The following is a 27,728-nucleotide window of genomic DNA, read 5'->3' on the forward strand; positions in this document are numbered from 1 at the left end:
TAATTTGTGCATTTGAACCTTCTATCATTTTTTTTTTATAAGACAGATTTTGCTGTTCTGCCTTTTGTCCAGTAAAAAAATGGTAACGCTGACAGAGGAGGGGTGAGTTTTACCAAGCAACAGGTTCTCCATCACACCGCCCTAAGAGAAGCAACATCATCTAATCAGGGATCTCCAACCTTGGCGACTTTTAAGCCTGGTGGACTTCAACTCCCAGAATTCCCCAGCCAGCTGGCTGGGGAATTCTGGGAGTTGAAGTCCACCAGGCTTAAAGTCGCCAAGGTTGGAGACCCCTGATTCTAATCAACTTAGGTCCATTCTTACATGATTTTTACAGTTTTCCTACGGCCAGCGGCAAGGAACAATTTTCTTCCGCTCTCAATTTAAATTGGGGCGAGGGGCGGAGCTTGTTACCCAAAGAGAATTTCCATTGGACAATCGCGGACGGTTCTACTCTGGGGGGTGAAGACCAATAAAGAGACAGCGGGCCGGACGCCGCGCGCCTGGGATGGCGTAACCTCCCGCTGGCAACGGTTGCTGCGCACGCGCGGTAGCCCACGGCTCGGGGGCAGGCTTATCGCCGCGGTCTCTGAGGCGCTGTTTTTTTCGCTGGCGGTGGTCGTTAGTCTCCATTTAAAGTTCTCTTAAGTGGAGGCCCGAGGTTCCCTCGGAGGTAATAATCAAAAAATTACTTTCTCCTTTTGATTTAAAAGTTTCCAGCCCTGAAGAGTTTCTCGTTTTCCTTCCTTCAGTGCTTCAACCTCTGGAATTGATATCTCTGCTTTTTTCTTGGGGGCGGGGGGAACACGGAAAGTGAAATTATGTACCAATTGAATACTTTGCCCCAACTGGAGCGCTCGAGACAGCGCGAACTACAATGTCCATCTTTCATCGCCTTCACTTTCGGGCTGTAGATAACGGGAGTTGATGTCTGATGGGTCGAAAGGACTACAGGTTGGGGGAAAAGCGGCTTAGTCTGGAGCATGCGCAGAACTGGTGCTAGAAGGGGGCCTTGTTGCATTGGGGAAGCACACAACCCCCCCACATGTATCCCCCAAACTTTGGGCCATCAAGCTTGGTGGAGAGAAACCCCTGGTATATAATGGTGACATGAATGATTTATTTACAGGTATAGGCCTCCGCTTGGGACCCCAGTTGAGCCCATCGTTTCTGTGGTTAAGTTGTTAAGTGAGTATTCCCCCATTTTGTGACCTTTCTTGCCACAGCTGTTAAGCGAATCATTGCGTTTCTTAAGTGAATCTGGCTTTCCCTTTGACTTTGCTTGTCAGAAGATCCCAAAAGGTGATCACATGACCCTGGGATACTGCAATTGTCATAAATACATGCCAGTTGCCAGGGGTCTGAATTTTGTTCACCTGACCATGGGGCTGCTGCAACAGTTGTAAGTGTGAAAAATAGCAATAGCACTTAGACTTGTATATTGCTTTATAGTGCTTCACAGCCCTCTCTAAGCGGTTTACAGAGTCAGCCTCTTGCCCCCAACAGTTCGGGTCCTCATTTTATCCACCTTGGAAGGAGGGAAGGCTGAGTCAACCTTGAGCCTGGTGGGATTTGAACTGCCAAATTGTAGGCAGGTGGCTGCAGAAGTAGCTTGCCAGTACTGCACTCTAACCACTGCGCCACAGAGGCTCATAAAAATGGCCATAAGTCACTTTTTTCAGGGCCGTTGTAACTTTGAATGGTCACTAAATGAATGATTGTAAGTTGAGGACTACCTGTATTTTATTGTATTTAAATGTATAGGCCATCCAACTCCAGTAGATTCTGGCTGGAGCACAAAATTAAGCACATTTTTTAAAAGCTAAAACATGTCCATACGTATGTATACAATTTTTCTTTCACAAACCAAATCTGCATAGTTTTTCTCCCCACAATCATCCTTTTGCTCTGGTGTCCCCACCACACCCACCACACAGCTTTTTCTGGGGCCATAGAACAAGCATCTATTTTGAAACATGAATTATTTAGCTGTAATTAACACGGGTCTAAGCTTCGTTATTTTTTTGTTTGACTTGATTGCGGCAACAAAAATACTTTGGTTATTTGATGTTTAGTCCAGTGGTTAGGGTTAGGGTCGAAACATTCTTAAAAATGGCAGAAAGAGTTTTATTTAGGTAGCTTATATCTATCTCTATGCACTTACTTTATTAGAAATTAAAGCAATGTTAAAATATACTTTTGTCTTCGCAGACCCCCTGAAAGTGTCTTAGGAATTCCTAGGCATCTGCAGACCATACTATGAGAAACACTAGTTTACTGTATTGTATAAACATTAACTCAGTAATATGTTATATGTCAATATGTTATTTGAACACAGCCAATAAACCACCCAAAGTCACCTCACAGCAAGATGGGCAGCAAACAGATTTAATACTAACTTAAAAACTGATTTTCACGTTAGTGGGATTTCATTCCAGCTAAGTTTGAACAGAATTGCAGGGTCAAACGAATGGAAGAAAATAAAACTTTCTGGCAATTATATAGATAATATACAAGAATGTTTACTCATTCCTTCCTTTCATGGATTAGGTCTATATGTTGTCAGATTCATGAAAGGTTCATTCTTAGTTGAGAGACCTAAGTAGTCTGTATATAATTAGCCGAGTAATAGGGAAAGAATCCAAAAGTGTTACAAGGTAATATTGAGTAAATTGGGAGGAAAAAAGCTGTGATAATGATACAATAAATCTGATGGTCTTTAAAAACTCCATTTTGAAAAATAGGATACTAAACAAATACCTTGGCTCATAATATTTGCTATTGGTCTGCATTGCATATTGGCTGTTTTGCTATTCTCTGTTAATGCTATTGTAAAATTATGTGCTAGGATTTATCATTTAAAAATTTTGTTGTGGAGTGGCAGCCCAGAATTTAATTCAGAAGTCAGCTGATACACCATCTTCCTGAAGACTTATTGAGTTCTATATATTAATAAAAACATCCTGGTCAAAGTGTCTTCTGGGCATAAATGAGATTTTGGGAAGGTTTCAGATCAGTTGGAGAGCTTTGACTCGGCTGCCTCTACCTTGGTCTGATTGCATCAAAGTTTTGAAGACCTGATCAGAACAGAAATCCATGAAAGCAGTCACCAGAATTGAAGCTTAATTTAGGAAGATTATTACCTTTTTATATTTATGAAAGTGTTATATTGTTGCTCTTATGTTCAACTCCCTAGGTACGGATCTGAACATTCCAGATCAACCTGTGGTTTTTAGAGAGAAGTGTTTATCATAAATCAAGAATGGCTGCCTCTGGGGGAACATTTATCGGAGCCCCCCCATCAAGCAATAATGATGGTAATTTTTTACTTTAATCTCTTAATTCTTAGAATCCCTTTAATTTTTTTTACTCCCCGTATTAGATGAAATTGTAAAAATCTTGAGACAATACACTCAGTGAGGACCAATAAATTGAAGAACAGCTCCAACAGTTTGTGCAGGTTGCTACAGATTAGTCTGATTAGTTAAGTGGATCACATTCAGAAATTCAGCCTCACAATTCTGTCTCCTCCATATATTCAGGCATGGAGATCTGAAAGGCAGTTTAATTTCATGTGTACAACTGAGTCTCTAAAGCATTGTCTCCTTCTGTGTGTGCTAGCCTGACAGGTCTTTTAATATTTGGATACCTTTCTCCAAATACTTGTCTTATTAGACATTAAAGAAGTACTATTTAGTGCCAGGGATAGTCTTCCTAGGAAGTTTTATTTAACATTTCCCCCTTTATTTTGCTTTTCCTTTCAAATTAAATTGATTCCTGGATTTGACACAGACATGTCTAAGCAGTTTTTTTGGCAATATTTTCCCCCAGAAATGGTTTGCCATTGCCTTCTTCCTGGGATTGAGAGGGAATGACTGAACTAATATCACCCACTTGTCTTCTGTGGCAGGATTACAAGTCAGATTCCCATGTTTCTAGTCCAGTATCTTAGCCACTAGATCAAACTGGCTTTCTCTTTACTAAAACATAAACAGCACTAATCTACTTTTCTGCATTGCCTTATTAGACAAATTTTTGATCAATCCATTTTTTCTCACATTTTTAAAAACGATTTTAGCAGTTTATCTAAAGTTAACTTCACAATCCACTTCCTAATAATCTGAATTGGTGTTATATATACATTTGAAATTTATATGATGAATCTCATGAGTGAGAAACTGTTAGAACACCATGCCCCTTGCAGTTTAGTATAGCTGCTGTTGTTTTTCCTGTATTGAAATCTGAGAGCTACTAAGAATAACTTCATACGACCATCTAGTTAGCTCTGGTATTTCCACGTCAGTATTTTCAGCATTCAACTTCCTATCCCATATAATGATTTGCAAAAACATACGCTTATTTTCAGAAGAGCCTGGTGCCAACATAGAACCATTTACTGCATTTTCATAGCAGTAACTAGTTAACTGTTTCCTTGGAATAGTAGCCTGTTCCTTTATATATCTGGAAACAAATGAGGATTTCAATTCAGTGGATGGGAGTATAATTAAGATCTAAGTAAGTTTTGACATTTTCTAAAGCTTTAACTTGTGTTTTATGAGCAACTAAAATGCTACATGATTACAAAGTCTTATTTAATCAAAAAGGCTTAATCTGATTGCCTATCTAGATTTTATTATTAGTCATAACACTATACATTAAGAAAGCTAATGATCATTATTATAATTACTATAAGCAGTAATTATCTGTTCTGAGCAATTTTCTGGATACTTGGTATACAAAAAAGCCAGGGTAAGTGAAATATCAGCTGATCTATAAAATTTCATTTTTAATTCCGGTATGGTTTTTTCTTTTCTAGGATCCAGCAGTCTCACCTATGGTTCTTCATTTCAACCCATCAAAACCCAAGTGGCCATTCCTACAGCTCATGTCATGCCCTCCACATTGGACAGATCAACTTGTCTAGCAAGTGAATTAAGCTCTCCTCAGACCACTTTGGCTTCCTCCATGCCAAATTTACTGGGTAACATGGGAGAACGGATGTCCAGCTATGACTCTGATACTTTAAGGCAATCCCAGGTGATCAACCGGAATTCTCTTTGTCTGAATCAGACTTCAGCAGAAAATGGTTACAATGAATCCTTGTTTCATACTTCCGGTCAGTCAGGTGTGGAATGTGTTCAGAAACCTATCAGCCTAGATGCTGAAGTCACACATTCTGCTTTTCTAGATAGGCATTCTCTTGGTCCTTGGTCCCAACTCCAGATGTACACTCCAGACAATTCAAATAGCACTTCTGCTGGCTTAAAAAAGGAATACAATAAAATACTGCAGAATACTAAACCACCAGCAGATTACAATAGAGTCTGTGGAAAGCAAGTACCCTTGGGACTTAATGCTGCTAGTATGTTTTCCAACCCTTTGGCTGCTCAATCTCAAACATCAAAGCTGGAAGCTTGTACACTACCTCCACATGAAAATTGTGCACACAGTGCTTGGAAACAACATATGGATTGTGTTCGGCTGCAACTGGAACAGATGCATGTAAGTTATTTTAATCTCTGTCTATAGGGAATGTCTGCATATGTAGTGTTTTTGCCTGTAACTTTTCTGCCAATGAGTATGTTGACCAGAGCTAATGTTGCATATTATTTTTAAAGTGAACCAATGCTGAATGAGAATCCTTAGAAACGTCTTAATTTAAAAGCCTGATGCATTCTAGTATTTACCTCTGGAGAAATAATCTCCTAAATGCTTTTATTGTAGAATCAAACCTTTAGGAAAGAAAACAAGGACTTGATGGCTGTAGATTTAGCTTTATAGGCTTTTGAAAAGTGGTGGCACTCTACATTTTCAAGGAGAGGTTGCAGGTAAAAGATATAGTATGACACATGGGCAATGTTTCATTAAACGCAAATCAATACAAGAAAAATGCAAATATATATTACCAAATTTAAAAATGCAATCTGAAAATTGATAAGTATAATAATTTAAAGAAAAATAGGGCATGGAGTAGAAATTAAAATTGTTATTAATAGTTCCAAAAACTATTATGATAATGCTTGAAAGTTTCTTGATTGAAAAAAAAGTCAAATGTTAACAAAATAATATCAACAGTCCATCATTTCAAATTTGGTGTAGATTTCTTTTACCAGTATTGTATAATAATTATTTTATGCCAAGTTCATATATAGACAGATTCAGCCAAGATAAATATTCATCTGCAAATTCCAGTGATCAATACAGAGTCATATTAACAATATTATTTATGTCAGCCAAAATGCAACATTAATAAGCCAGAACCAAATTTTTGAGAATTAGATGTTGTTCAAATGAGTTCAGGATTGCTTTATTGAGTTAAATTTTGCTGCTGTTGACTTTTATTTTCTGAACAGAGTGACTTATTAACTTGTTTCAAGGAGCTCTGCCATAAAATATGCATTATCTTCTAGATGCTTTATAGTGGCACACAATAATATGAAATTATGTCACAGACTATATATGCCTGATGGTGTTTGGATATAAACTGAAATAAGCTTCCATGTTTTAACATATGGAGAAGAGAACAAAAAAAAATCTAAACACAATCCTCTTCCCCCTCAAATCTAACACTGACACTCATGCCTTGTTTCTGAATGTCATAATTCCAGCTGCAAAATAAAGCAACTTGTTACTATCCTTTGGTGAACAGTACTTCACTGCACACACTTGATCCAGCTCAGTGGATTGGCATTACAAATACAAATGAAAATTTGCTCCTGGAGAAAGAAATTCTCATTGACAGGTAAGAAATTAAACATTAGTTTACCTTCTAGATTTTTTCACTAGGAAATAACAATGCTTAGATTGTATTTCATATTGATAGAAAAGCAAACAATCCTTGGCATAATAAACTTCACTGAATACTCTGCAACTTACTTATGAGTGGTTAAGCTTATGTTTTATATTTCCATGGAAGAAATTGCTGTATATTGTTCAAGACTATTTTTGCCCAGACACCAAACAGTTTTGGTGTTTGCTGTGTCAAAAACATAGGAATAGTGGGGAAGAACACCACTTTTTAAACAGAGGTTTTCTTCCTTCTCTCAATTAAATAGGAAGTGCATGGCTCCTTCTGGTTACACTAATATGTAGCTTGTCTTTTAACTAGAATAACAAATCTTTTGCTTCTAGGGTGAGTTGTGATTTCTCTTGAGTGCATTTAATAGGCTTTTATTGACTTACGAGGGGAATTGTGGAAGTGGATAACTTTCTCATTTAGCTTTTCCCCATACATCACTCTGTGAGTCCATGTATTGATTTCCTGCTCAGTTCCAAAATGAAAAAATAAATGCTATTTAACCATTTTACTGAAAGCCCTCTCATGTTCCCTTTTATACTTTTAATTTTGTCAGTGTTAATATACTGCACGGGTTTATTCTCATAGGCAGAGACAGCACATTTCCCAGCTGGAGCAGAAACTCCAAGAAAGTGAAATGCAAGTCCACAGTGCCCTCTATGGCCATCCTGCTCCTTATGGGGATATGCATCTGTTCAGAATGCAGGTAACCCTTATAACTGGTGGCACTTGAAATATGCTATTGGGGAAAGAATTTTAAATTCAGTGCAGGGTTGGAGGAGACATGAATGGAGAAGAAACATGCTGTGTAGCTGCTCCTTCAGGAACCTTTAATTTCTGCAATTATTTTTTTCTTTAAAATTCCTTTTATTGGAGTCAAGGCAACTTACTGGAGCTGAGCTTTGGCTGGATGCCCTTCCTGATGCCTATGCAGCAAATATTTTCTTTCTGTGCCCTGATAGAGAAAGACCTGCTGCTGCCTAGGACTGCACTCTTAGCCTCCTGAATATGAGGCGAGCATCTTCACTTCTAAGCACTCAGGTGTTTTCTGTACAGGTGTTTTGTTCCCTAAGCATTGGAGCTGCTTGATTCTCTGGTGAGCACACTGAAGAGAATCAGATATTCTGCTCGTCCTTCAAATATTGATGTGTTTCTCTTCTTGTCCCCAGTATTTACTGAGCTCACATTCAATTTGCAATTCTTCAAGGAATACGATGATGAGTATGGATTTTTAGGAGATGTTCTGCCTATTACTATTTTATTTAATATATTTTGCAGGAGTTACAGAGCGAGAATATATTTTTACGAGCCCAGTTTACTGAAAAAACAGAGTCACTCAATAAGGAAAAGATTGAATTGGAAAGGAAATTGGCTGCGTCAGAAGCTGGTATTAAACGGATCCAGGAGACTCACAAAGAGACCACACAGAAGCATACGGTGGAATTGAAGAAACAAGAAGAAAGGGTAAGCTTTTGGGGATGAAGCCCCAACAGATGTCCCAATGTCTGCTTATTTACATGGGAATGCAATTTTTTGTTGTAATATTTGATTCTTTCAATATTCACACTTCAAACTTTGATACATTTCATACCCTATTGTATAATAGAGAAGTGTTATGGGAAATGATGTTTTTATGAATTAATAAAAGAAAGGAACAAAAGATAAAGCTTTAACATCTTCCCAAAATGATTGCACTAAAGTTAGGCTGGAGTATTATTAGAATGCTTCAGGTTTTCAGCAGAAAGCTAAATCCCTGCTCTTTATGTAATGTAAAATGTAGACTGTGTCCCATAACCATGTTTCTGGAAAGTATGTTTTTTTAAAACATAGGTTATGCCCCAGAATCACTTCCTTTTGTTGCACATAATGGTCCATTTTGAGTCACGGGCGATGCCTTTTTGCATCTGAAACCAAAAATGGAAAGTGCTGCTACCTACTCCTGATATTCTGTCCTGCAGATCAAGTCCAGAGACAAGCACATTGAACAGCTGAAAAAGAAATGCAAAAAAGAATTGGACCAGAACCATGAGAAACAGCAGAGAATTGAGGCTCTGGAGCGCTATATTGCTGACCTCCCAGTATTGGAGGATCATCAAAAACAAAGTCAACAGGTAGGAGGGCACCTTCTGGATGCAGCTGGCTTTGAAGAGGGGCTGGATAGTGTAGGCCTGCAAACTTGAACAGGGTAAATGTGTTAGCTTTGTGAACAGTCCAATTGCTAGAAGGAATTCCTTTAAAGTCTGATGTATGTGTTTGTTCTCTCTCCACCCCACCCTACCCTCAATGTTTTAGTTAAAGCAGTCTCAGAAGATAGTTAGCACTTTGCAAGAAACGGTGACTACTCTTGAAAGGGAACTAAGAGATGTTCGCAGTGACTGCCGAGAGAAGGAGCGGCAGCTAGAAGTGCAGAAACACAAAGAAATGGAACTGCTTTCCACCGTGCGCAGGTAACACCAGGGAAGTGGAAAAAACAAGAGCATTCGCTTCTAGGATAATCTAGAAGTACATTGTGCTGCCTGGCAATAAAACCTTCCTACAAATAGCAGGCACAGCAGGCCCATACAGGAGTATCAGAGAAAGGGATGGGAATAAAAAGAGACAAGTTCTTGACGGAATCTCCTTTGAAGAAGAATGACTGAAGTATGTTTAGCCTTAAGGAAAAAACACCTAAGAGGAGATAGAGGAGCATTTTTAAAACTCCTTCACTTAGAAGACTTTCAAGGCCTTTCTCTCTCATTCCAGAGTGTAGGATGTGCAATAATGGTTTTCAAGTTACAGGAAAGCAGATTCATTGGAATTTGAGAAAAAAAGGATGTTAATGTTAGTTACTGTTAGACAGTGGAACTGATTATCCAGAGAGATGGTTGTCTCCATTTCATTGGATCTGTGCAAAGAGAGCCTGGACAGCTCATCTGTTTAGGATGCCTTAATGTAGATTCTTGCACTAAGAGGGCCAAATGGCTCCTTTCGATCCTGATTCTAGTGATGGGAACTGTAGTGAGAGGAGAAAAGAGCCTTGAAAGCCAACTGTGGCAAAGCAGTATATGCTTTAAGAATCTATAGGGAATTGTCCTTGGACAGAGGCATTCACAGAACCCAGCAGATTTACTAAAAGGATGAAAGGAATGGCAGGGCACAAATCCCACCCTCTTTACAAGGTGTGTGTCCTCATGGCCTATGTACAAATTGGGCAGGATTTGCATTCTTTTGGCATGGCACTTTATTTCATCATTTGTCCTACTTGGTTTTGGCTTCCTCTCTCCAGAGAGAGGAAGGCGGAAAATGACTACAGAGTCAAAAGTGTGTTGGTTTTGGACTCAGAAAAAATCCCAGGAGTAGCAGTCACAGAAGATACTTCAGGTAGTCTTCAACTTACAACATTTTGTTTAGTGACTGTTCAAAGTTACAACAGGACTGAAAAAAAGGGACTTATGACCATTTTTCATACTTATGACCATAGCAGCACCTCCATGGTCACATGATCAAAATTCAGACGCTTGGCAACTGACTCATATTTGTGATGGTTGCCGTGTTCTGGGGTCATATAACCAACCACCTGACAGGCAAAGTCAATGGGGAAGTCAGATTCACTTAACCATGTTACTAATTTGTCAAGTATAGTGATTCATTTAACAACTGTGGCAAGGAGAGTCGTAAAATGGGACAAAATTCACTTAACAAATGTTTCATCTAACAACAGAAATTTCGGACTCCATTATGGTCATAAGTCGAGGATTATATATTATATATGAGCTCTTTCTCTGTTTGGGGAAGGATAATTCTTTTGGGAGGGGGTTGTGTTTATATCTCCTTCCAGTATGTGCTTTTCCCTCAACTGGGTGCCCCTATTTATTACCCCTTTTAAGCCTGACTTCTTTCTGAGCGTCTTTACGAAAATCAGCCTTGCAGGGCATTTGGCTTGGGGTAGGTGGGGGCAACCACATTGGATCAGGCTTTGATGGCATCTTTATTTGCTTGCTTCCACCATGTTTTTTCCTTGAATACCATGGGAATTTGGTAACACTGGTAAGAGAACCTGCCTTGTTGTTTAGGCTTGATTGTGAGAATAGAAGGGCATAGTGCGTAGACAACTTTAGCTTTTCAATTTCTCACAGACGTGAAACTTCAACATAGACAGAATCAAGATTGGAGAATCTCTTTAATAGTTGCGGGTGTTGTACCAGCGCATGTCTTTGGAATGGAGCAATGTTTTTAATTTGCTTTAGAGGCAGAATGATGAAACTCACTTTCAAAGGGTGAGCTTGTATAAAGTTCAGTTCATTTAATGAAAACTTCCTGTTTCTTAGTTTACAAGATAAAATGCAGCAGATGAAGCCTTCAGTGCCAGAAGATTATGCCCAAGAGATAGAGAGAGAGAGAGGAGAAAAAGAGGCTCTGCACAAAGAACGTGATCTTCTCAGGAAGGTAACTCCAAAGATGAGGCTGGAGCTTTTAACTCTGCATCTACTTCGTATTGAATAGAAGATCAGCATTCTCTTCCTTTATGATCATTTGTAAATATCAATATTCTTGTTTTAGGATCTCATTGCAATATCTCATTGATCAGACTGGGATGTACCTGGTCAAGATTATAAACCCAATCAAAGTTGGGTTTATATCATAAAGAATCAAAATTTACAGCCACATTCACTTAAAATAAACATACCTGGGCTGATTCTATAATCTACAGTTACAAACATGGGAATCTTCCCCCATTGCCTTTAAAGAAAGAGTGTCTTGTGTGGGATGTTTGCCTAGTTTATTTTAACCCTTTTAAAAACTAACACGCTTTTCTGTTTCCTGGTCGTGATGTCTTCTCTTTATCTCCTCATCTTCACTCAGTTTTGTGTTCTCCCTTCCCTTCCTCAGTGCACCAGTGCCTTTCCTTGCTATCTATGCAACTTTTTTTGCTATTTGCAGATAAAGGGCTAATTATATAAGTGTAGAATACCTTGATTTTGCAGCAATTAATTTTAAAGTTAGTTCAGTTACTGTTAAACTCCCATTTTAGTGCAGCTTCCGGTGGATGCTTACATAGATACATTTGCATGTGATACACATTTATTGAAGAAGTGAATGTTTTCAGGAAAATAACGTGAGAAAGTTAGGCATTGTACAGATTTGATGTGGGTTGTTAATTTTGTTCTGTCTCTTTGGATAAATATTATTTATAACTGTTTATATCAGATGTTTGGAAGTTTAGCTTTTCCTGTAAAAATGATTTTAAACTAAGGCTGCATTGTATGGGATAAGTCAGATTTGCAATAAAAGAACCCATAAATTATGCTAATTAGCAATTTGAGTATGGGATTATCCTCAGGAATAAAACTTTTCAAGTCCTTTAGGTTAGTTCGCGCACATGGATACAAATCCTTGTGAGCACATTCATTCAGCAGCAGCACATATGGTGGAAGATGTATGGGAACATTTGATCATTTTTATTTTTTAAATTTAGATTGTGGAAAATCAGAAGAAGAAATTGGATCAGTTATCTTCACAAATAAAGGTGAGCTTCTTATTGAAAAATTAAAGGCAAACTTCTTGTTGAAGTAACACATCACTAGTAACATAGTCTCAATTTGTCTTCCAGGATCTGGAGGAACAGATTGCCCAGGATGATGGTACAGCCCAAGCTCTGAGAGCAGAAGCGTTGAAGCAGGAAAATGCATTGCAGCAGCTACGCAGAGCTGTGAAAGAGGTATAGCTTCTTTAAAAAAAAACATTTGCAGTTTTAACAATCGCAATTATTAGACTGTCTGATTCTTCTTACTAGTTTACTACTGCAGTTTCTGTTTTTACATAGTGTATCCTTATCCATCTGATTTTTTTCCCAGTTTAAATCTGTAGCCTGATTTGAACCTTCCCTTTTAATTAGTTCAGAAGTGCATAATCTTTTTTTAATTAATGCCTGTACTTTGACTTTGAGTAGAATATTAAGGACTATACTTTAAAAAGAAGAGAAAACAAGAAGAGAAAAACTCCATTTTATTTAAGTTTAATTAAAACAGAATTAAGATAACAAGAATGTTATTTTTCTCTATGTGTGTTAAATAAGTCTCCTTTCTGCCACTTCAAAGTAAAAACAAACACAGTTTAGAGGGATTACATGAGACTTGGAGAGGGCATGTAGTCCCATGATTCAAAGCCTTTTGACCAGCACGTACGCTATCAGTGTTCTGCATTATTGTAAGTGAGATTATGGTTCTGCTAGGGCTGATTCCTACAGTTTTGTTATCATGCTGAGATGTGATTTACATCTAGTGCCATCTAGCTGCTAGATTTTCTTCTTTGGTAATACAAAAACATACTGTAGTAAAAGAAGGCTGGGTGGAGATTATGTGGACTCCTGGAGATATGGTTGCCCAACTGAATCCAGCAGAAGTTGGATAATGGATGAAGCAGGACAATCTACATTTTGTCGTCTCCCTCCCTCCTGGGGGAGGGAAGGGGTTGGACTGCAAACATCTATCTGGTGCCATTCTGAATAAATGAAACACAAATAAATCACAAATATCCATAGAATATGCGAAGCACTTGTAACTCCTTCATTCTCCAATACTTTGTAAGCTAAGACAATCTAAATTCTATACCAATTCCTACTTCCCTGAAATGTATCTAAGGAGCATTAGATACTAAAAAGTATGCTAGATTAGCTTTCCTGGATACAAGGATTTTATAGGAATTTTATTTTTTCTATATTTTGACCACATTGCCCTTCTCTTAAATCAAGATAGATTGCATCTGCTTCTCGGGTGGGGAAAAGAGGACAAATTAAAACTCTCTCCAAATTGGAAGTTCTGTTCTGTGAAGCAAGGCATAAATGTATTGGAATGTCTCCTATCAAAATAATTTCCACTTTTCTTTGTAAGACCATTTTCCTAGTAGCACAAATGCAATAATCTTTGTTTTTTCTTCCTTGTAAAAACCAAATATCCCAATTCCTGCAAATGTATCTTTTCATTCTCCCAGCAGTGTGATGGTTAAGCCTAGACTATGCTAAGTGATCTCAGAACTAAAGGCAAAAGATACAGATGGACTTTCCGATGTTCCCAAACATGCTTGTGAAACCCAGAGCTGTGGAATCATTTTCGAAAGCCCTGATTTTTTTACATCTTATTTTTAGCTGGCTTCTCAGAACCAAGAACTGATGGAAAAAAACCTGACCTTCCAGGAGCATCTCCGGCAGATGGAGCTGGGCCAGTTGCTGTCAGATGAAACAGCCAGCCTGACCCAAGAGCTGCATAGTGAACTAGCCAGCTGCCTACAGGACTTGCAGTCTGTCTACAGTGTGGTTACTCAGCGGGCTCAAGGAAAAGATCCCAATTTGTCGTTGCTGTTAGGCATTCACAGTAAGTCATAGGAGCCTGTTGTCCATAGTGACAGATTATGGTCCCTTTGTTTATAGTAGGACTGTAATCCCCTCATAGCTTTCTTAGCATGGTGTCCACAGCAAACCATGACACCACTTACCCAGTGACCCCCTTGTGCAGATCTTCCCCTTACTTACTTGGGTCCTGCTAACCTGACTCAAATCTCTTAAGTCATGGCATTTGCATGGTTATGACATCATGTACATTTTGTCACTTGCTGTTCTTGCCCTCCATGTAGGCACCCTTATATCCTATTACCTTGCCAATTGATGTTCTTTAATAGTACCTTTTAACTCTTCCCTCCATTTTATTTAAGCATGATTGCTTCTTGTGGAGCTCCCTAGATTTTTCTTGTGTAGTTTCAAGATTGTGATGTAATGGTTACATTTGTGATATTCTGCACTATCCATTTAACTCCAAACTACTTGGAGGCGATCTCCGTGATCATTAATAAGAGTTTTAAAAACTGCATTTTTTTTTAAAAAAAGGGAAAAACCCAACTTCATAGTTATTATAGGGATTAGATGCCAAATCCCCAATGTTGATTTTTCACTGGAAAATGACTGTAATTAATCTGAGACCCTTCTTCTGATTTCACAGCTGTACATTATTCTGTTCAACAAGAAAAAGACTTGTTGAAACCAGATACGCTAGCAAAGAAGCTGGAGGATGTAAAACAGCTACACAAAGAGATTGAAGATTTGCGGACTGCTATTTCGGACAGATACGCTCAAGATGTGGGTGATAACTGCATTACACAGTGAAGGCCAAATTAGTGGAAGATGTGAACTAAGTTTGTACTGTGCAGGGTGAGTTTTCAGGAGGCCTTTATTACCTGTTCAGGTGAAGATGCTTCCCACAACTGCAAATCAGATTTTCTCTTGACAGGAAAGCTGTCTAAGGAAAACAAGCCTATAAGGGTGTGGCAAAAACTTTTTTTTTTTTTTGTATCCTGTAATTCTGGAACTGGTTCCTGTTAGCAGCTGCAGTCAGGAAAGTGTCTTCCAGCATTCATTTCTGTAATTTATGGCAGAAACGTTTTTTCAGACACTACAATCATGGAGACTTTCTTTGTAATGTAATTGCTGTGAGGTTGCGAAATCTTTCATGAGTTAGGATTGAATATAAAATGGCAGTCTGTATGTAGAAAAACTGAATCGGCTGTGGTAAAGAAAGTCTGAACAGTGAAGAAAGATCTGTTTTTTTTTAAACAGGCTTTTGAAATTTCTAAGATAATCTTGTACTCTCAGGTTTTTTCCGATTCCTTCCTGAAACTATAAATATGATGAAATTGTAGAAGGCATTATTGAAAGTTTTAGGATATGACCACTGCTAATGGCATGGACACTTTCAATGTCCATGTGCCATCTTGGGTTCATACATTTTCAATGCAGATGCACTTTTTAAACTGTATTTTCATATCACTGTTATCTATGCAAGCATTAACTTGACATTCTAGAATGTATGAATTCAAATGTTGAAATGCCTTAATTCTCCTAGAAATAAATCTTTGGAAAGAGAGAAACTGAATTTCGGTATTGCTGTCATGTGGACAATTAGGTTTATACACTGTAATAGACAGAATTACAGGTTGATTTTAAAACTAACCCTTCTGTGAAACAGGAAGGTGATAATTAAATTGGTTAGTCCTTATGACTGAACAGATTAATGCTCATTCCTCCACAAGGTTGTAATATGGGAGGAGTCTTTAATGCTGTGCCAGCACTTTACAAAAAGACCTTACATTAGGACAAGCATGGCTGGCGGTAGCTACTGATATTGATGAACTCCTGTCAATTGTAGGTAGCATGATCTATGTGAAGGCATGTAGATGGTCTACGCTTGCTCTTGAAATTGAAAATTGACCTTGAACAGAAAGCTGAGTATGTTCCTACAACATGTCAAATATTTACCTGTGGAAATTATTCAAATAAGAGAACTGCAAATCAAGCATTCTCCATTCTTTTGATTACAGTCTTTTTGACTACAATCCCAGCTGTAGATGTATTTAACTAAGTATATGAATACTCGTGTAATTTAGTTAAACAGATTGCTTATGATAAACTACTTCATTTAGTGGTATCTCCTGTAAAGGTTGACTGTAATCAGTGCTATTTATTCTTTGAACAATATATTTTTGACAATCCCTTGAATGTTTCTTCATATAATTAAGGTGGATTTTTATCATTATAGCCTAGGCTAGGGTCCTAGATATTCCAATTTCTTTTTGGGGGGTGGGGAATGAAATTCACTATTTCTTTATCTTTGGAGGACTGTCTTAATTTTGTATAGATTCAACTATTATTTTAAGTATCTTTCTAAGTCCTTATTTCAAATCCTATTCTGGGTTAGAATAGAATTCTATTATTTAATTGCCCAGAATCACTGAGGATCAGGCAATATATACATAAGTAACATATAAACAAAAAACTAAAACCAGAGTTGCCAGTTCTTTAACTGGTGCTTAACTGACCTTCATACATGGAGTTTTTCCCAAGAGTTTAGAATGTCATAATATATTGTAGTTATGTGTGGATCTAAGCAGTGTGTCCTTATTTTCCTATAATTCATGGATTTTATTTTTGCTGAATAACTATCAGTGTATTTTTATTTTGAGTTACTTTTACTCAGTTAACCTAATTGAATAAATGTGTAAACAATGGCTGCTATTTTTTAGTAGACTATCTGGATACAATAAGTTTATTGTACCACTAATTTGTATACTTTCTCGACATTCTTTTAAAGCTTTCGAAAATATATTAGTGTGATAATGTCAGCCACCCTCGTCAGCCCATACACTGTCTGTTTGACATTTGTTGGTTTGCAGACAGCTATTTCCCAAATTCTCCAGATGCAATACAGTTGTAATAGCTAGTATTCTATATTTTGACAACTTTTACTAGCCTTTAGTAAAAGTTTAATAAAAATAGAGGGAATGTTTATAAAGCTATGATCTGAAATTGTGACAGAAGCTGTTTTATTGTCAGCATTTGGCATACATTTTTACTTGAACTTTTTGTACAGGCATAGGGGAAATTTCAGGGGTATAACATTTTGTTGTGCTTGCAGACAAGGAAAATCTGTTTGTATACTGGTTATTTTTATTGCAAAAGAGTAGAACTTTTAAATATAAAGTATATCCTTAATAGAAGGATTGCACTGAATTTCATTAAGATTGTAGTTTACTACACAATTTCTACATTACATTTTAAAACTAGGAGTATTTTAAGCTGTGTTCATTGTTTTAACATATTTCTTTCAGAAGAAATTAAATTTATTTTAAAAATAAGAAAGAAAAGTTCTTTGTTTTGGTAGAATTGACCAAGTTGCGTTTAATCAAAGTATATGGAATGTTTTGAATTCCAACCTTGATTTTTGGGACCACATCTGACTCTTAAATGAGAAATTTAGAAAATGTATTACTGAAATTATACACATTTCTTATTGATGCAAATTCAGTGTAGCAATAAAATTGCTGCAAATCCATTCAGATTCCAAATTTTAAAAAGTTATTAAAATAACTAAGGGTGAAAGTATAGCAGTTGCCTAGCTATCTAAGAAGCAGAAGTAAAAAAAAAACCCACCTATTTTTATAGCTGCCATTTTTTCCCCATCTTTCCTAATAAAACGAGCTGAAAATAGGAAGGTCGGGGATTCGTGAGCCAGATGCAACCAGAAACACAAATAAGCGTAAAGAACTTGTAAAAAAAATAAAAAATAAAGCACAACGTGTGAAACAGAGACTTGGTTGATCAGTGGAACAATTATCCTGTATCCACTGGATTTGTACAGACAACCACAACAAGAAGCGTTGCCAGTTGATGAGTCAGAGACCTTCCACGCCCGCAGGCGCCCCTTTTCTGGGCGGGGGACTCCGGAAGAGCTGCAAGGAGGCCCGCCGAGGCCGATCCCGAGGCTGCAGCTCCGGAAGAGAAGCGGGGGTGAGGGGAGAGAAGCGGGCCGCCTCTGAATCTTTTGCCGCCCCTCCGACCGCAGCTTGGCAGGCGGCGGACAGCTGAGCCTGGCGTGCTGCCTGTTCCGCATGCCCGCGGCCACTCACCCCATTGGTCGGGCTGCGGTCACGTGCTGGCTGGGGTTGGGGAGGCAACGGAGCCCTGCCCACCTTTTCGCTTCCTTCCCCATCCATCCACCCACCCAGCCAGCCAGCGGGCAGCCCAACGAGAGGGAGCGGAGCAGCCATGGCCTGCCTCACCATCTACAGCACTTCGGTGACCGGTTCTCGGGAGGTAAGGCCAGCGCAGAGCACCCCCACCCCGCCCCAACACACACACACCAGCGCCCGTCCGTGCAAGAAGTCGGTGCCGCCCCTTTGCAGCATGCGCTGCCTACGGGGGGTGGGGTCTTCTCTCCCCCCCCTCCGTCCCAGGGGCTGCTGCCTGCGCGCCCCCCACCCCGAACGGCCCTGCTCTCTCCGCACTTTCGCCTCCCTGCTTCTCGCGCCCCGCCCCCAAAGCCAGCTGTTCCAGATGTGCTCGCCTCTGCCTCCTCCGGGCAGAACATCTGGAGGAGGGCGGGCTATGCACCTTTCCTCTTAGCTTTTTGGGTGGGTTTCTCTTCCCTTTGGGTTCCCCGCGAGGGTGGATTCCTTAAGGGGAAGAGGAGCGACGCCTTTTCGGCTCCAAATTCCCGCCCACCGCCAGTGGAGAGACTGGAGCGATTTGAGGAAAGCCTGAACGGGAAGAAATCCAATCCTGTCACAAAGGGGAGGGAGGGTCTTCCTTTACCAAAGGCTCTTTCCCCCTTGTGGAGGGGAGGCGTGGAGCCTGCCTGCCTTCCTTCCTTCCCCATCCCCAGGCGTTGGAGCCATCCTTACTCCGGTGGGGGGCTGCTTGATCTCCTTGAACTAGGGGAGGATTCTGCCTGTATTTAGCTAGGATCGGGATTCGTTCACTGGAAGTAGGACTGGCTCTTAGTATTTCACTTGCCTTCTCTGCATAATCCCAAGGCAGGGTGATTCACCCTCTTCCCCTTTTCTCTCCCTCTTCTTCCTTTCCCCCACTGATATGCCTGCCCCACAGATCAAATCCCAGCAGAGCGAAGTGACCAGGATCTTGGATGGAAAGAACATCAAGTACAACATGGTGGATATCTCCCAAGACAATGCCCTTCGGGAAGAAATGAGGACCAAATCAGGCAACCCCAAAGCCATTCCTCCCCAGATTTTCAACGGGGACCACTATTGCGGGGTGAGTGGCCCCTGGCACAGTAGTAGGTGCTGTATTTTACATTACAATTTGGGAGTTTTCCCTGGGACAGCAGTAGCATTTCTACCTCCCCAGCCTTTAGCAAGAGCATTTAAAAACTGGAGGTGGGTGAAGAAGAACCAATCATGATCGTGGTAAATATGTCTCCTGGCATGGGACTATCCATGGATTTGGGTACAATACCGATGAGGCATGCCAGTGCCGTTGACTTTTTCCAGGGTGTGTTTCGTTTTTTTAAACTTCCCAGTCTGAACTGCAATCTTGAATTTCCTGGTAAATATTATGCCCATCCCTGCTTGATCAATTTTTTTCCCCTTTCTAAAGATCAGCCAAGGTTGGCTAAGTGCTGCCATCTGGTGCCTCTCACAATTGTTTTGCATTAATTGCTCATCTCTGGGCTTCATTGTTTCTTTTGCTTTCAACCCGGACTTTGTTTGGTTCTGTTGGCCCCTTTTAAATGAGAATGAATGTTGCCCTTCCCTCTGTACCCTCCATGCATGCTGGCCTTGAATTAACCAGAATTCCCAGTCAGCAAGACTCTTGGCTAGGCCAGCTGGAAATTCTGACTTTTAATAATTAACTTGTAGTTTTACATAAGAGGCTGGTCTGCAAACATAGGATGGAATATTGACTTCGGTAGCCTCATTTTGTGACCAGGCCAAGATTTTAATATTAATGTTAAATGAATGAATGGCCTGCATGACAAGGGCTGTGCTCTGAGGGTAACTCACGAGTAATAACTCCTTATGTGCAATATGACTGTGGTAGTATTCTTACTTGTGTTGGTTTGCATTATTTAGAATGGTGAAAGGAAGCTTCTATCTTTCCAAATATTGCTCAATGCATCCCTCAATATTGGCCATGCTGGCTGGGGCTATTAGGAGTTGTAGTTCATCAACATCTGGAGGGGGTTTCGCATCTGGAGATTTAGGCTCCTCCAGCAAATGTTCAAATGAATTTTTGTCAACAGTCCTTTTTCAAATATGAAGTGTAGGGCAACACTTGCTATTTCCAAACGTTTTTAATAGCCTGTTACAGTGAACATCCCTTGAGTAATTTAAAGGAAAGCTGTAATCTTGCTGGGCTTGGCATGAAACTAGACAGGGAGTCTTGCTAGGACAGGGAGGGGAAATCCCATCTCTTTCTGTACATTTCCATACTCTTTAGGTGCTTATTACAAAATGTCTCAGACTATAAAATGAATCATTAATGTAAGGGTGAGGAAGACATTTGGTTTGCTGACAGCAGGAGAAAATATGAATAGGCTATAGTGATGCATTTCTTTGAGAGGAGAATGAATATTGATTCCAGCTTAAATTATGTTCCTGAGCCATTTCCTGACAAAGTTGGAGGGTCGTTTGCAGAGGGAGCAGCCCGTGGGCATAAGGATACTCTCATTTCCCTCTACCTGAAAGTATCTGTAAAAATCTCTAATTCTGTGCCTTAATACTGATACTGACAAGTGACATACTGCAGGTTAAAAGGCATTTACTGTGAAATGTCATCATGCCAGAGTGATTGTTAGCCTTGTTCTGTGAAAAAAAAAGATTTTCCAGCATGTATGGATTGTATTAATGCTGAAAGTTGCATGCCTGTCCCTTATAATTCCTTGTGTGTACAATCACACTTGGCCAATAAAGCTATTCTCTCCTCTCCTCTCCTCTCCTCTCCTCTCCTCTCCTCTCCTCTCCTCTCCTATTCTATTTATTCTATTCTAACCAAATCCTGGGTAGTGGGGTGTGACTCAGTTTGTATCAGATAGAACAGCTAAGGAAGAAAGACATCAGAGGTTATATGGGTATTTGTGGCTTTCATAGTAATTGTGACTTGGATACACACCCAAGCTGGTGTCTGGGCAAAAGCACCAATGAGCCATTTAGTTGAAGATTTTAGATGTATCTCCCAGGGATTCTGCAGATGTTTCCACCAAATTGTTGTTTTTCATGTGATAGAAGGGGACAAATTATATGGAAGCAATAGTATCACAACTGTATTTAAGCAGTATAAGTATAATTGTATTACTTCGCACGTTACTTTTGACTTGTGATTAGCCTCTCAGTTGTTAAGTGAGGAGAAGTATCTAGACGGGATTACAAAGGAGAGGACTATATAATCAGTTTTGAGGCACAAGAACAGCTTTGAACATTCTGTAATGAAAGCTGTTCTCTTTGGCTCCAGAAGCTGTTTTGGTTTGATGCTAGGAAATTCTTAGCCTTTCAAACTGCATTAAGGCCCTATTTTTTAGTTTACTTTTCTCCCACCTGGCAGGACTACGAACTGTTTGTGGAAGCAGTGGAACAGAACACCCTGCAGCAGTTCCTGAAGTTAGCCTGAGCCCGCTTCTTCCCTGCCCCACATGAAAACCTTCCTCCCCACATGAAAACCATCCGGGACTTGGAAATTCTGCATTCCAGATGGATCACCTCCCAAGTGATTGTCAGCTCTGCGTGACCAACCTCTTCTCCAACTGCCTCTGAATTGCATTCCCTCTTCCACTGTGGTCTCCAAAGACCGGTGGTGCATTCCCCTCGAATGCAGCTGGGCCCCTCTCCTCGTGCCTATGGGGTTAGACTGATGCTAATCTTCTAATTAAGGACCTTGGAAAGCGGAGCTTTCCCCTACTTTCCCCTCCTCCCCCTTTTCTTTTCCAAGCTCAGGCTGCCCTTAGTATTGAAAGGGAAGAGCTGGTTGCTTCTTCCCTTCTTATCATCATACGTCCTTCAACGTGCAAATGTCAGTTCCTGTAGTTCCTTTTTCATTTTAACCCAGGAAAGAGAGCAGCAGACCTCTGCTCTTACTGGGATTTTTCTTGTCTAGCAATGCAAAAAGTGCTGCACGGGGGTTTTGTGCTCCCGTTGCCTTCTCCGCCAGCGGTTAATGGGGAGAGTGTGTGTGTGTATGTGTCTGTCTTACAGCATGGTGGTGTAGCTCAGCCTTTCTTAAAGTGGTTCTCCAGGGGGAGGCAAGAGCATTTCTCCTAGTCCATTAGTGCTTTTTTTCCTGGTGCCCCCATCTGGCAATGGAAAAAAAAAAACCGTCCCTGCTCCCCAAGAGGGGGAGGCAATTTCCACTCTATTTTAGCCTCAGCTGTTTCCTGCTTCCTCTTTTTTTTGGAACTGGCTTTTTGCAAACTTGGACCAAGTGCATTTTTTTTCCTTTTTTTATTTCTGAAAGTAAAAGTTACAAACAGCCATGTTTTTGTTAAGATGCCATTAAATATTGCTAAAAACCTCCATCCCAGTGGTTCTGTGTTTTTTTTAAATAAAAATTAAAAATGGTTTGGTTGGATGCAGAAGTTGGATGCTACTCCATTCATTTGAAAAACTATTTTCTAACTCTCAGCAACTTGGTTACTTTCATTGTATAGCTGGGCAATATTATCTTTTTTAAAAAAAAAATCCTAAGTGTGCGGGAAGAATGGCAGAAGTACAAAGAAGTGTTTGCCACAACTGCCTCCTACAGTGATTTGCATCTAAAATAAGATTTAGTGTTTGGGCTTTTTGTAACCATTTGTAATGTGAGGCTAAGTCATTGCACTATTTGGGGGTGTGAAAATTGTCCCCCATGTCTACAGTTCAGTTTTTTCCCCGAGGAAAGAGACTTTCCACAACATTTCTCTAGCACCTAAGTACGAGGCAATGTGCAAGGTTGCTTTTTGGTGAAACTAATGCAAAAAGGACAAGAAATAGATAAATACTTGAGAGCATTTCTCAAGAAGACCTTAATGCGTCCTACCTTCTTGCTTTAAGGGCCAATCGGCATCCTTCTCTTTGTCTCCCAGAGAGGAGGAGGTAGTAAGTAAATATAAAATGTCAGCTGTACTTCACAGTTGTACAAGAAGTTGCCCAAAAGAGTTCCCTTGTTCATGGTACATAATATTCATTCCCACCCCCATCTATACTAAGAGTAGGTGGGAAAGTCAGTTGGACTGGGGCTAAATTGGCTTACTACAATTTCCCTCTTGTATGCAGACAATGCTGCTTTGGTTACATACAGATAAACATTTGGAGAATGAGTCTATTGTTCATGGAGAGGAAAGGGGAGGAAAGAAACACACCTGATTACAATATGCAAAACCCAAACCCTGAATCATATTGGGCTTGGCTTGTTATGTAAATTCAATCAGTTAAGATACTACAGTTAAGCGTACCACAGTTAAGCAAATTTTGGCTGAGCGTACTGTATTAATGAGGGCATAGTCCAATGGGAATAATTTGGTGTGTTTATGGTCCAAATAGCATCACACAGAATACCTTCTAAAAATGCTGGTTGGAAACTCAGCATCGCTATTTTTAAACATCGGGGAGATTGGCACGGGGTCTTGAAAACCAGAAGACAACTTGCTGCTTTTTTGCAGGTGGGAACAATGGCAAAATACCTACTCTGGCATCCATAGATTCAGTGGAGTATTATGCTTACCACATCTGTTCTGTAAAAATCCAGATGACGCCGACACGGCAGCCATCAGCCCCGAATCAATAGCCCTAAGAGTTACCACCATTTGTCAAATTTTATGGATCCATGGCAGCAGGCAATTTTAGTGATTAGAGACATATTCTTGTGACAATGAAGCATTTGTCCACGGCTCTTTCTGGGAAGATCCCACTTGAGTTGACTGCAAGCATCTTACGTGTGTAGCATGTGCTTAGTAAAAGTAAGTTGTGCTGGAACATTTGTGGTTTAGTAGCACCAAGAACTGATTTTTAAAGTTCAGAAAAAGCCTTTAGCCTATCTTTCGTAATCAATATATTTCTGCAACTTTGGGGCAGGCTTAGGAGAAATGGTAAATGTTTTAAGATATTCCTCCTGGTCAGAAGAGCCTTGCACACAGAGCTCATGAGCTTATATAATACCATACCACTATAGATGCCGTTGCTGGCAAAATGTGCTTTTAATTATTAAAGCCTTCTATTTGCTCATCTAGCTTTCTGCATGAAAAGAACTGCTGCTACAAAGGTGGGGGGGATCGTAATGCATAATTCAATCCCTACCCTGATATAATTCTGGAAGGTCCAAACCCCAAGGGAGGAAAGACAGCAGAAGACTTGGATGCCGAAGGAATCCAGCCTGCCTTCTTTTGAAGCTCTACAAAGATCCTATTCGAAGGTGCCCTTTGCTTAATGCTTCACGTCTTCATCCAAATAGACTTACACACAGGGAAATTAACCAAAAAATGGGACCCCGTGGGCACAAAACTAGTGACAACAGTAAGAAATAAGCTTACTTTGGGACTTAAATGAACAGGCTATCTGGATACTTTGTGTTAATTAACAGCCACAATGAGTAATAAAAGGGTTAGTTAGGTAAGTCATAAAAAAAGCGCTTTCTGTTGAAGGATAAGAGAAACAATGAGAAGGAAGTTGGCTGGAACCAGCTGTATTATTGCACTAAGCCACTCCCACTCAACGCCTATTCAGATACGCTGATTATTCTCATCATCTCCCAGCTGGAAGAACCAAAAGACAATGAAGTAGGGGGGAGTCGTGACATCCAGAGAGACACAACTGAGGAAAGCTGTGAGCCCTTGCAGCCACAGCTCTTCCAGGAAAAAAAAAAATAGCTGGACCGCTCTGGTCCTCCTTTGCTTCAGGTACTTGTCTGCTCCATACATTAACTCTGTCCAAAGGGAGAAAGCTCTCCCCACCAGGGGTCTCCAAACTTGGCAACTTTAAGCCTGGCGGACTTCAACTCCCAGAATTTGGGGAGCTTTGCTGGCTGGGGAATTCTGGGAGTTGAAATCTGCCAGGCTTGACGTTGCCAAGGTTGGAGAGCCTTGCTCCCCACCCCCACCCCCAGTCCCCTTTGATGATTTTCAGGATGTCCTTAATAGATTAGAACCAGGGGTGGGATTCAAAAATTTTAACAGCTGGTTCTATGGGCGTGGCTTAGGTGGTGGGCGTGGCTTGGTGGTCATCTTATTGGCTGGGTGTGGCCAACTCAACATCACTCACATCGAGGCACGCATCTCCTTGCCTGGCCTCTTGTGACTGTGGGGATGCTGCAACAGTCGTAAGTGTGAAAAATGGTCATAAGTCACTCTTTTCAGTGCCATTGTAACTTTGAATGGTCACTCCACACAAGCAAAGTACCAGCAAAGGACGAAAAAAAAAAACTCCAGAGAAGTTCCAGAGACAGGAAGTCTAGTCCTGTCAAGAATGTAATAAGGGTTAACGGAGAGGCCCTTTCTGTAAGCAACACCAGAATGTTTCCTTCCTGCCTTCCTTACAGGATTAGGCCAGTAATTTCTTCTAACAATCGGTTCTCCGAACTGCTTAGAATGTTAACAACCGGTTCTAGCGAATAGGTGCGAACTGCTAGAAACCCACCCCTGCTTAGAACAGGATCCAGAAATGTCCACCTTTCCTGCTTATGATTTACAACGTTGGAGTACAAAGAAAATGAAGGCACATCTTGCCCCCCTGGGGGGGGGAGGGGAGGCCGTGATGCCCCAAATGGGTATTGTGTTTTACAAAAGCTTTACCATGCTCAAGAAGTTGCCAACTGGCATTGACTGCCCAACTGTTTTTCTTGCGGAAATAGACTGACATTCCTAAAGGAATGGTAATAAAGGCCAGTTTATTTTAGTTCCTTTCAGGATGGGTAGAATGAGGCAAATAAGGCAAATAAGTCTTTACCTCTGTCAGGATCAGAAATTAAAGTGTTGCATAAAGCTCTATGGCTAGCTGGGGAATTCTGGGAGTCGAAGTCTGACAGAATATTCATGAACTGGCAAAGGCATGGTAAACAAGGTCAGCCAATGAATAGGCATAGCAACTACGTCAGCCAATGTGGACTTTTTGGAAACTGAAACTGGAAGGAGCTTGGGCGTGGCTCTGTATTAAGCTCTAAAGGTACAAACTAGTCTGCAACTCTGAATCAAAACCGAAACTCTTCTCTCCTCTGCTTGTTTTTTGCCTGTAACTGCTGCCACATAGGAAAATCTGCCATTGGTATTGTATATTTACTTCATGTGTTATTATGTATATAAAGAAGTTAATGAATCCTGTTGAATCGGTGATCTGTGTGTGTCTGTCCGGATCTGATTTTCTGCAACAAACTCTGACAAAGTCCACATAGTTTAATGTTGCCAAGCTTGAGAAACACTGCACTATATCTGAACCATTCAACTTCCTTTAGTTTGCCCTGGCTTGTTTACTTAGGGGATGGGGGTGGGGGTGGGGGGCAGGAAGGCAGAATACAGTGGCTAGTTCTAACCCGTGTAGCTGGAACTACAAGTTTTACTTGTTTCCATCCTGGACCTGCTCTCATACAGTTAGACCTTTGGTTCGTATACCTTGGAGAAGGAGAAGAAGGCACACAACGTCCTAGCTGAACGGCAGCCAAGTCTGATGCATCATCTACTGTGATCCATTACAGCTATTCCCCGCCTGCTTTGGTAGGAGAGAGTTTTTTCCTCAGCAGAAGAAATGCATTGGGGACCAGCCCACATTCCTCCAGGCTCGCAGCATCGTTGTTATACACCTGCAGGGGAAATGTGCTGAGGATCTCATAGGGCTGCAGTGCTTCACCCCTAGAAAAAAGCAGAACCAGGTTTGTAAACAGACTCACTTCACACCTGCCAACTTTTCCAATCTGGTGGCCTTTCTGAATTCAGTTTTAGGCAGTTCAGAGTTGATTTTATTTTTCAACTCAAAAATTCAATTATAGGTGATCCTCAAGATATGACCACAACTGAGCTCCCAATTTCCATTACCGAGCAAGACACTTGTTAAGTGCGTTTTGCCCCATTTTACGACCTTTTTACCACAGTTGTTAAGCAAATCACTGCAGCTGTTAAGTAAATGGTGTGATCATTAGATCTGGCTTTCCCCATTGACAGTAGCTGGCGGGGAAGGTTACGAATGGCGATCACGTGACAGCGCAACTTTCAGAAATGCATGCTAAGTGGCCAAGCAACTCAATTTTGATCACATGATCCGTGGGATGTGCAACAGTATTAAGTGTAAAAAATGATCATAAATTACCCTTTTCAGTGCCTGTATATTCCAGATTTATTGGCTATCTATTAAATCAGTTTGAAGGAAAAAGATTATCAGACCAATAAATCCCTTTTGGATATTACTTTGCCAAATTTCCAGTAATACTACTATCTTGTGGAGAACTGCTGTTCCAGTGGCCCAGTTTCAGAAAAAATGCAGCTTTTATTTTTGTAGGAAAAAAAAACATTTGGGAAGGAAGTTTATTTCCAATCAGTCATCAAACAAGAAAAATAATACTATGCCATTGCAGGCACATGTAAGGGAAGAAAAGAGGATAGCAGACTACCTTTTAGATGGAAGGAAGTTTAAGAAGAGAGATCGTGAGAGTCATGCAAGT

At 40.2% G+C, this 27,728-nt stretch overlaps 3 protein-coding genes across 11 annotated transcripts in view; 2 read left to right on the forward strand and 1 right to left on the reverse strand.

The window, feature by feature from the left end:
• Positions 1–536: 536 nt before the first annotated feature.
• On the forward strand, positions 537–15,691 carry CEP85 (centrosomal protein 85). 6 transcript variants are annotated; one of them, XM_087939669.1, is made up of 14 exons: positions 537–673; positions 1,130–1,188; positions 3,197–3,317; positions 4,817–5,502; positions 6,609–6,742; positions 7,385–7,502; positions 8,075–8,260; positions 8,755–8,907; positions 9,089–9,243; positions 11,104–11,221; positions 12,252–12,302; positions 12,369–12,494; positions 13,920–14,145; positions 14,767–15,691. In XM_087939669.1, exons 3-14 carry the CDS (start codon positions 3,263–3,265, stop codon positions 14,928–14,930), a joined length of 2,172 nt encoding a protein of 723 aa, XP_087795795.1. In that variant the 5' UTR covers positions 537–673; positions 1,130–1,188; positions 3,197–3,262; the 3' UTR covers positions 14,931–15,691. The 6 variants fall into 6 exon arrangements, with proteins under 6 accessions (XP_087795795.1, XP_087795798.1, XP_026558343.2 ...); XM_087939672.1 differs by having other exon boundaries at positions 12,387–12,494; XM_026702558.2 differs by lacking the exon at positions 1,130–1,188 and having other exon boundaries at positions 12,387–12,494.
• A 2,332-nt stretch (positions 15,692–18,023) lies between these two features.
• On the forward strand, positions 18,024–22,626 carry SH3BGRL3 (SH3 domain binding glutamate rich protein like 3). Its single transcript, XM_026702557.2, has 3 exons — positions 18,024–18,413; positions 19,206–19,373; positions 21,660–22,626. Exons 1-3 carry the CDS (start codon positions 18,366–18,368, stop codon positions 21,723–21,725), a joined length of 282 nt encoding a protein of 93 aa, XP_026558342.1. The 5' UTR covers positions 18,024–18,365; the 3' UTR covers positions 21,726–22,626.
• A 3,324-nt stretch (positions 22,627–25,950) lies between these two features.
• Positions 25,951–27,728, reverse strand: part of UBXN11 (UBX domain protein 11) — a 29,734-nt gene continuing 27,956 nt past the window's right edge. For all 4 annotated transcript variants that reach the window (XM_087939667.1, XM_087939666.1, XM_087939668.1 and 1 more), the window contains one exon: positions 25,951–26,922. In XM_087939667.1, coding sequence (XP_087795793.1) covers positions 26,769–26,922 — 154 coding nt within the window. In that variant the 3' untranslated portion in view covers positions 25,951–26,768. The remainder of the gene's footprint in view (positions 26,923–27,728) is intronic.

Source organism: Pseudonaja textilis, chromosome 10 (assembly GCF_049901715.1).
Source record: "Pseudonaja textilis isolate UNSWEBS1 chromosome 10, rPseTex1.2, whole genome shotgun sequence".
NCBI lineage: Eukaryota > Metazoa > Chordata > Lepidosauria > Squamata > Elapidae > Pseudonaja > Pseudonaja textilis.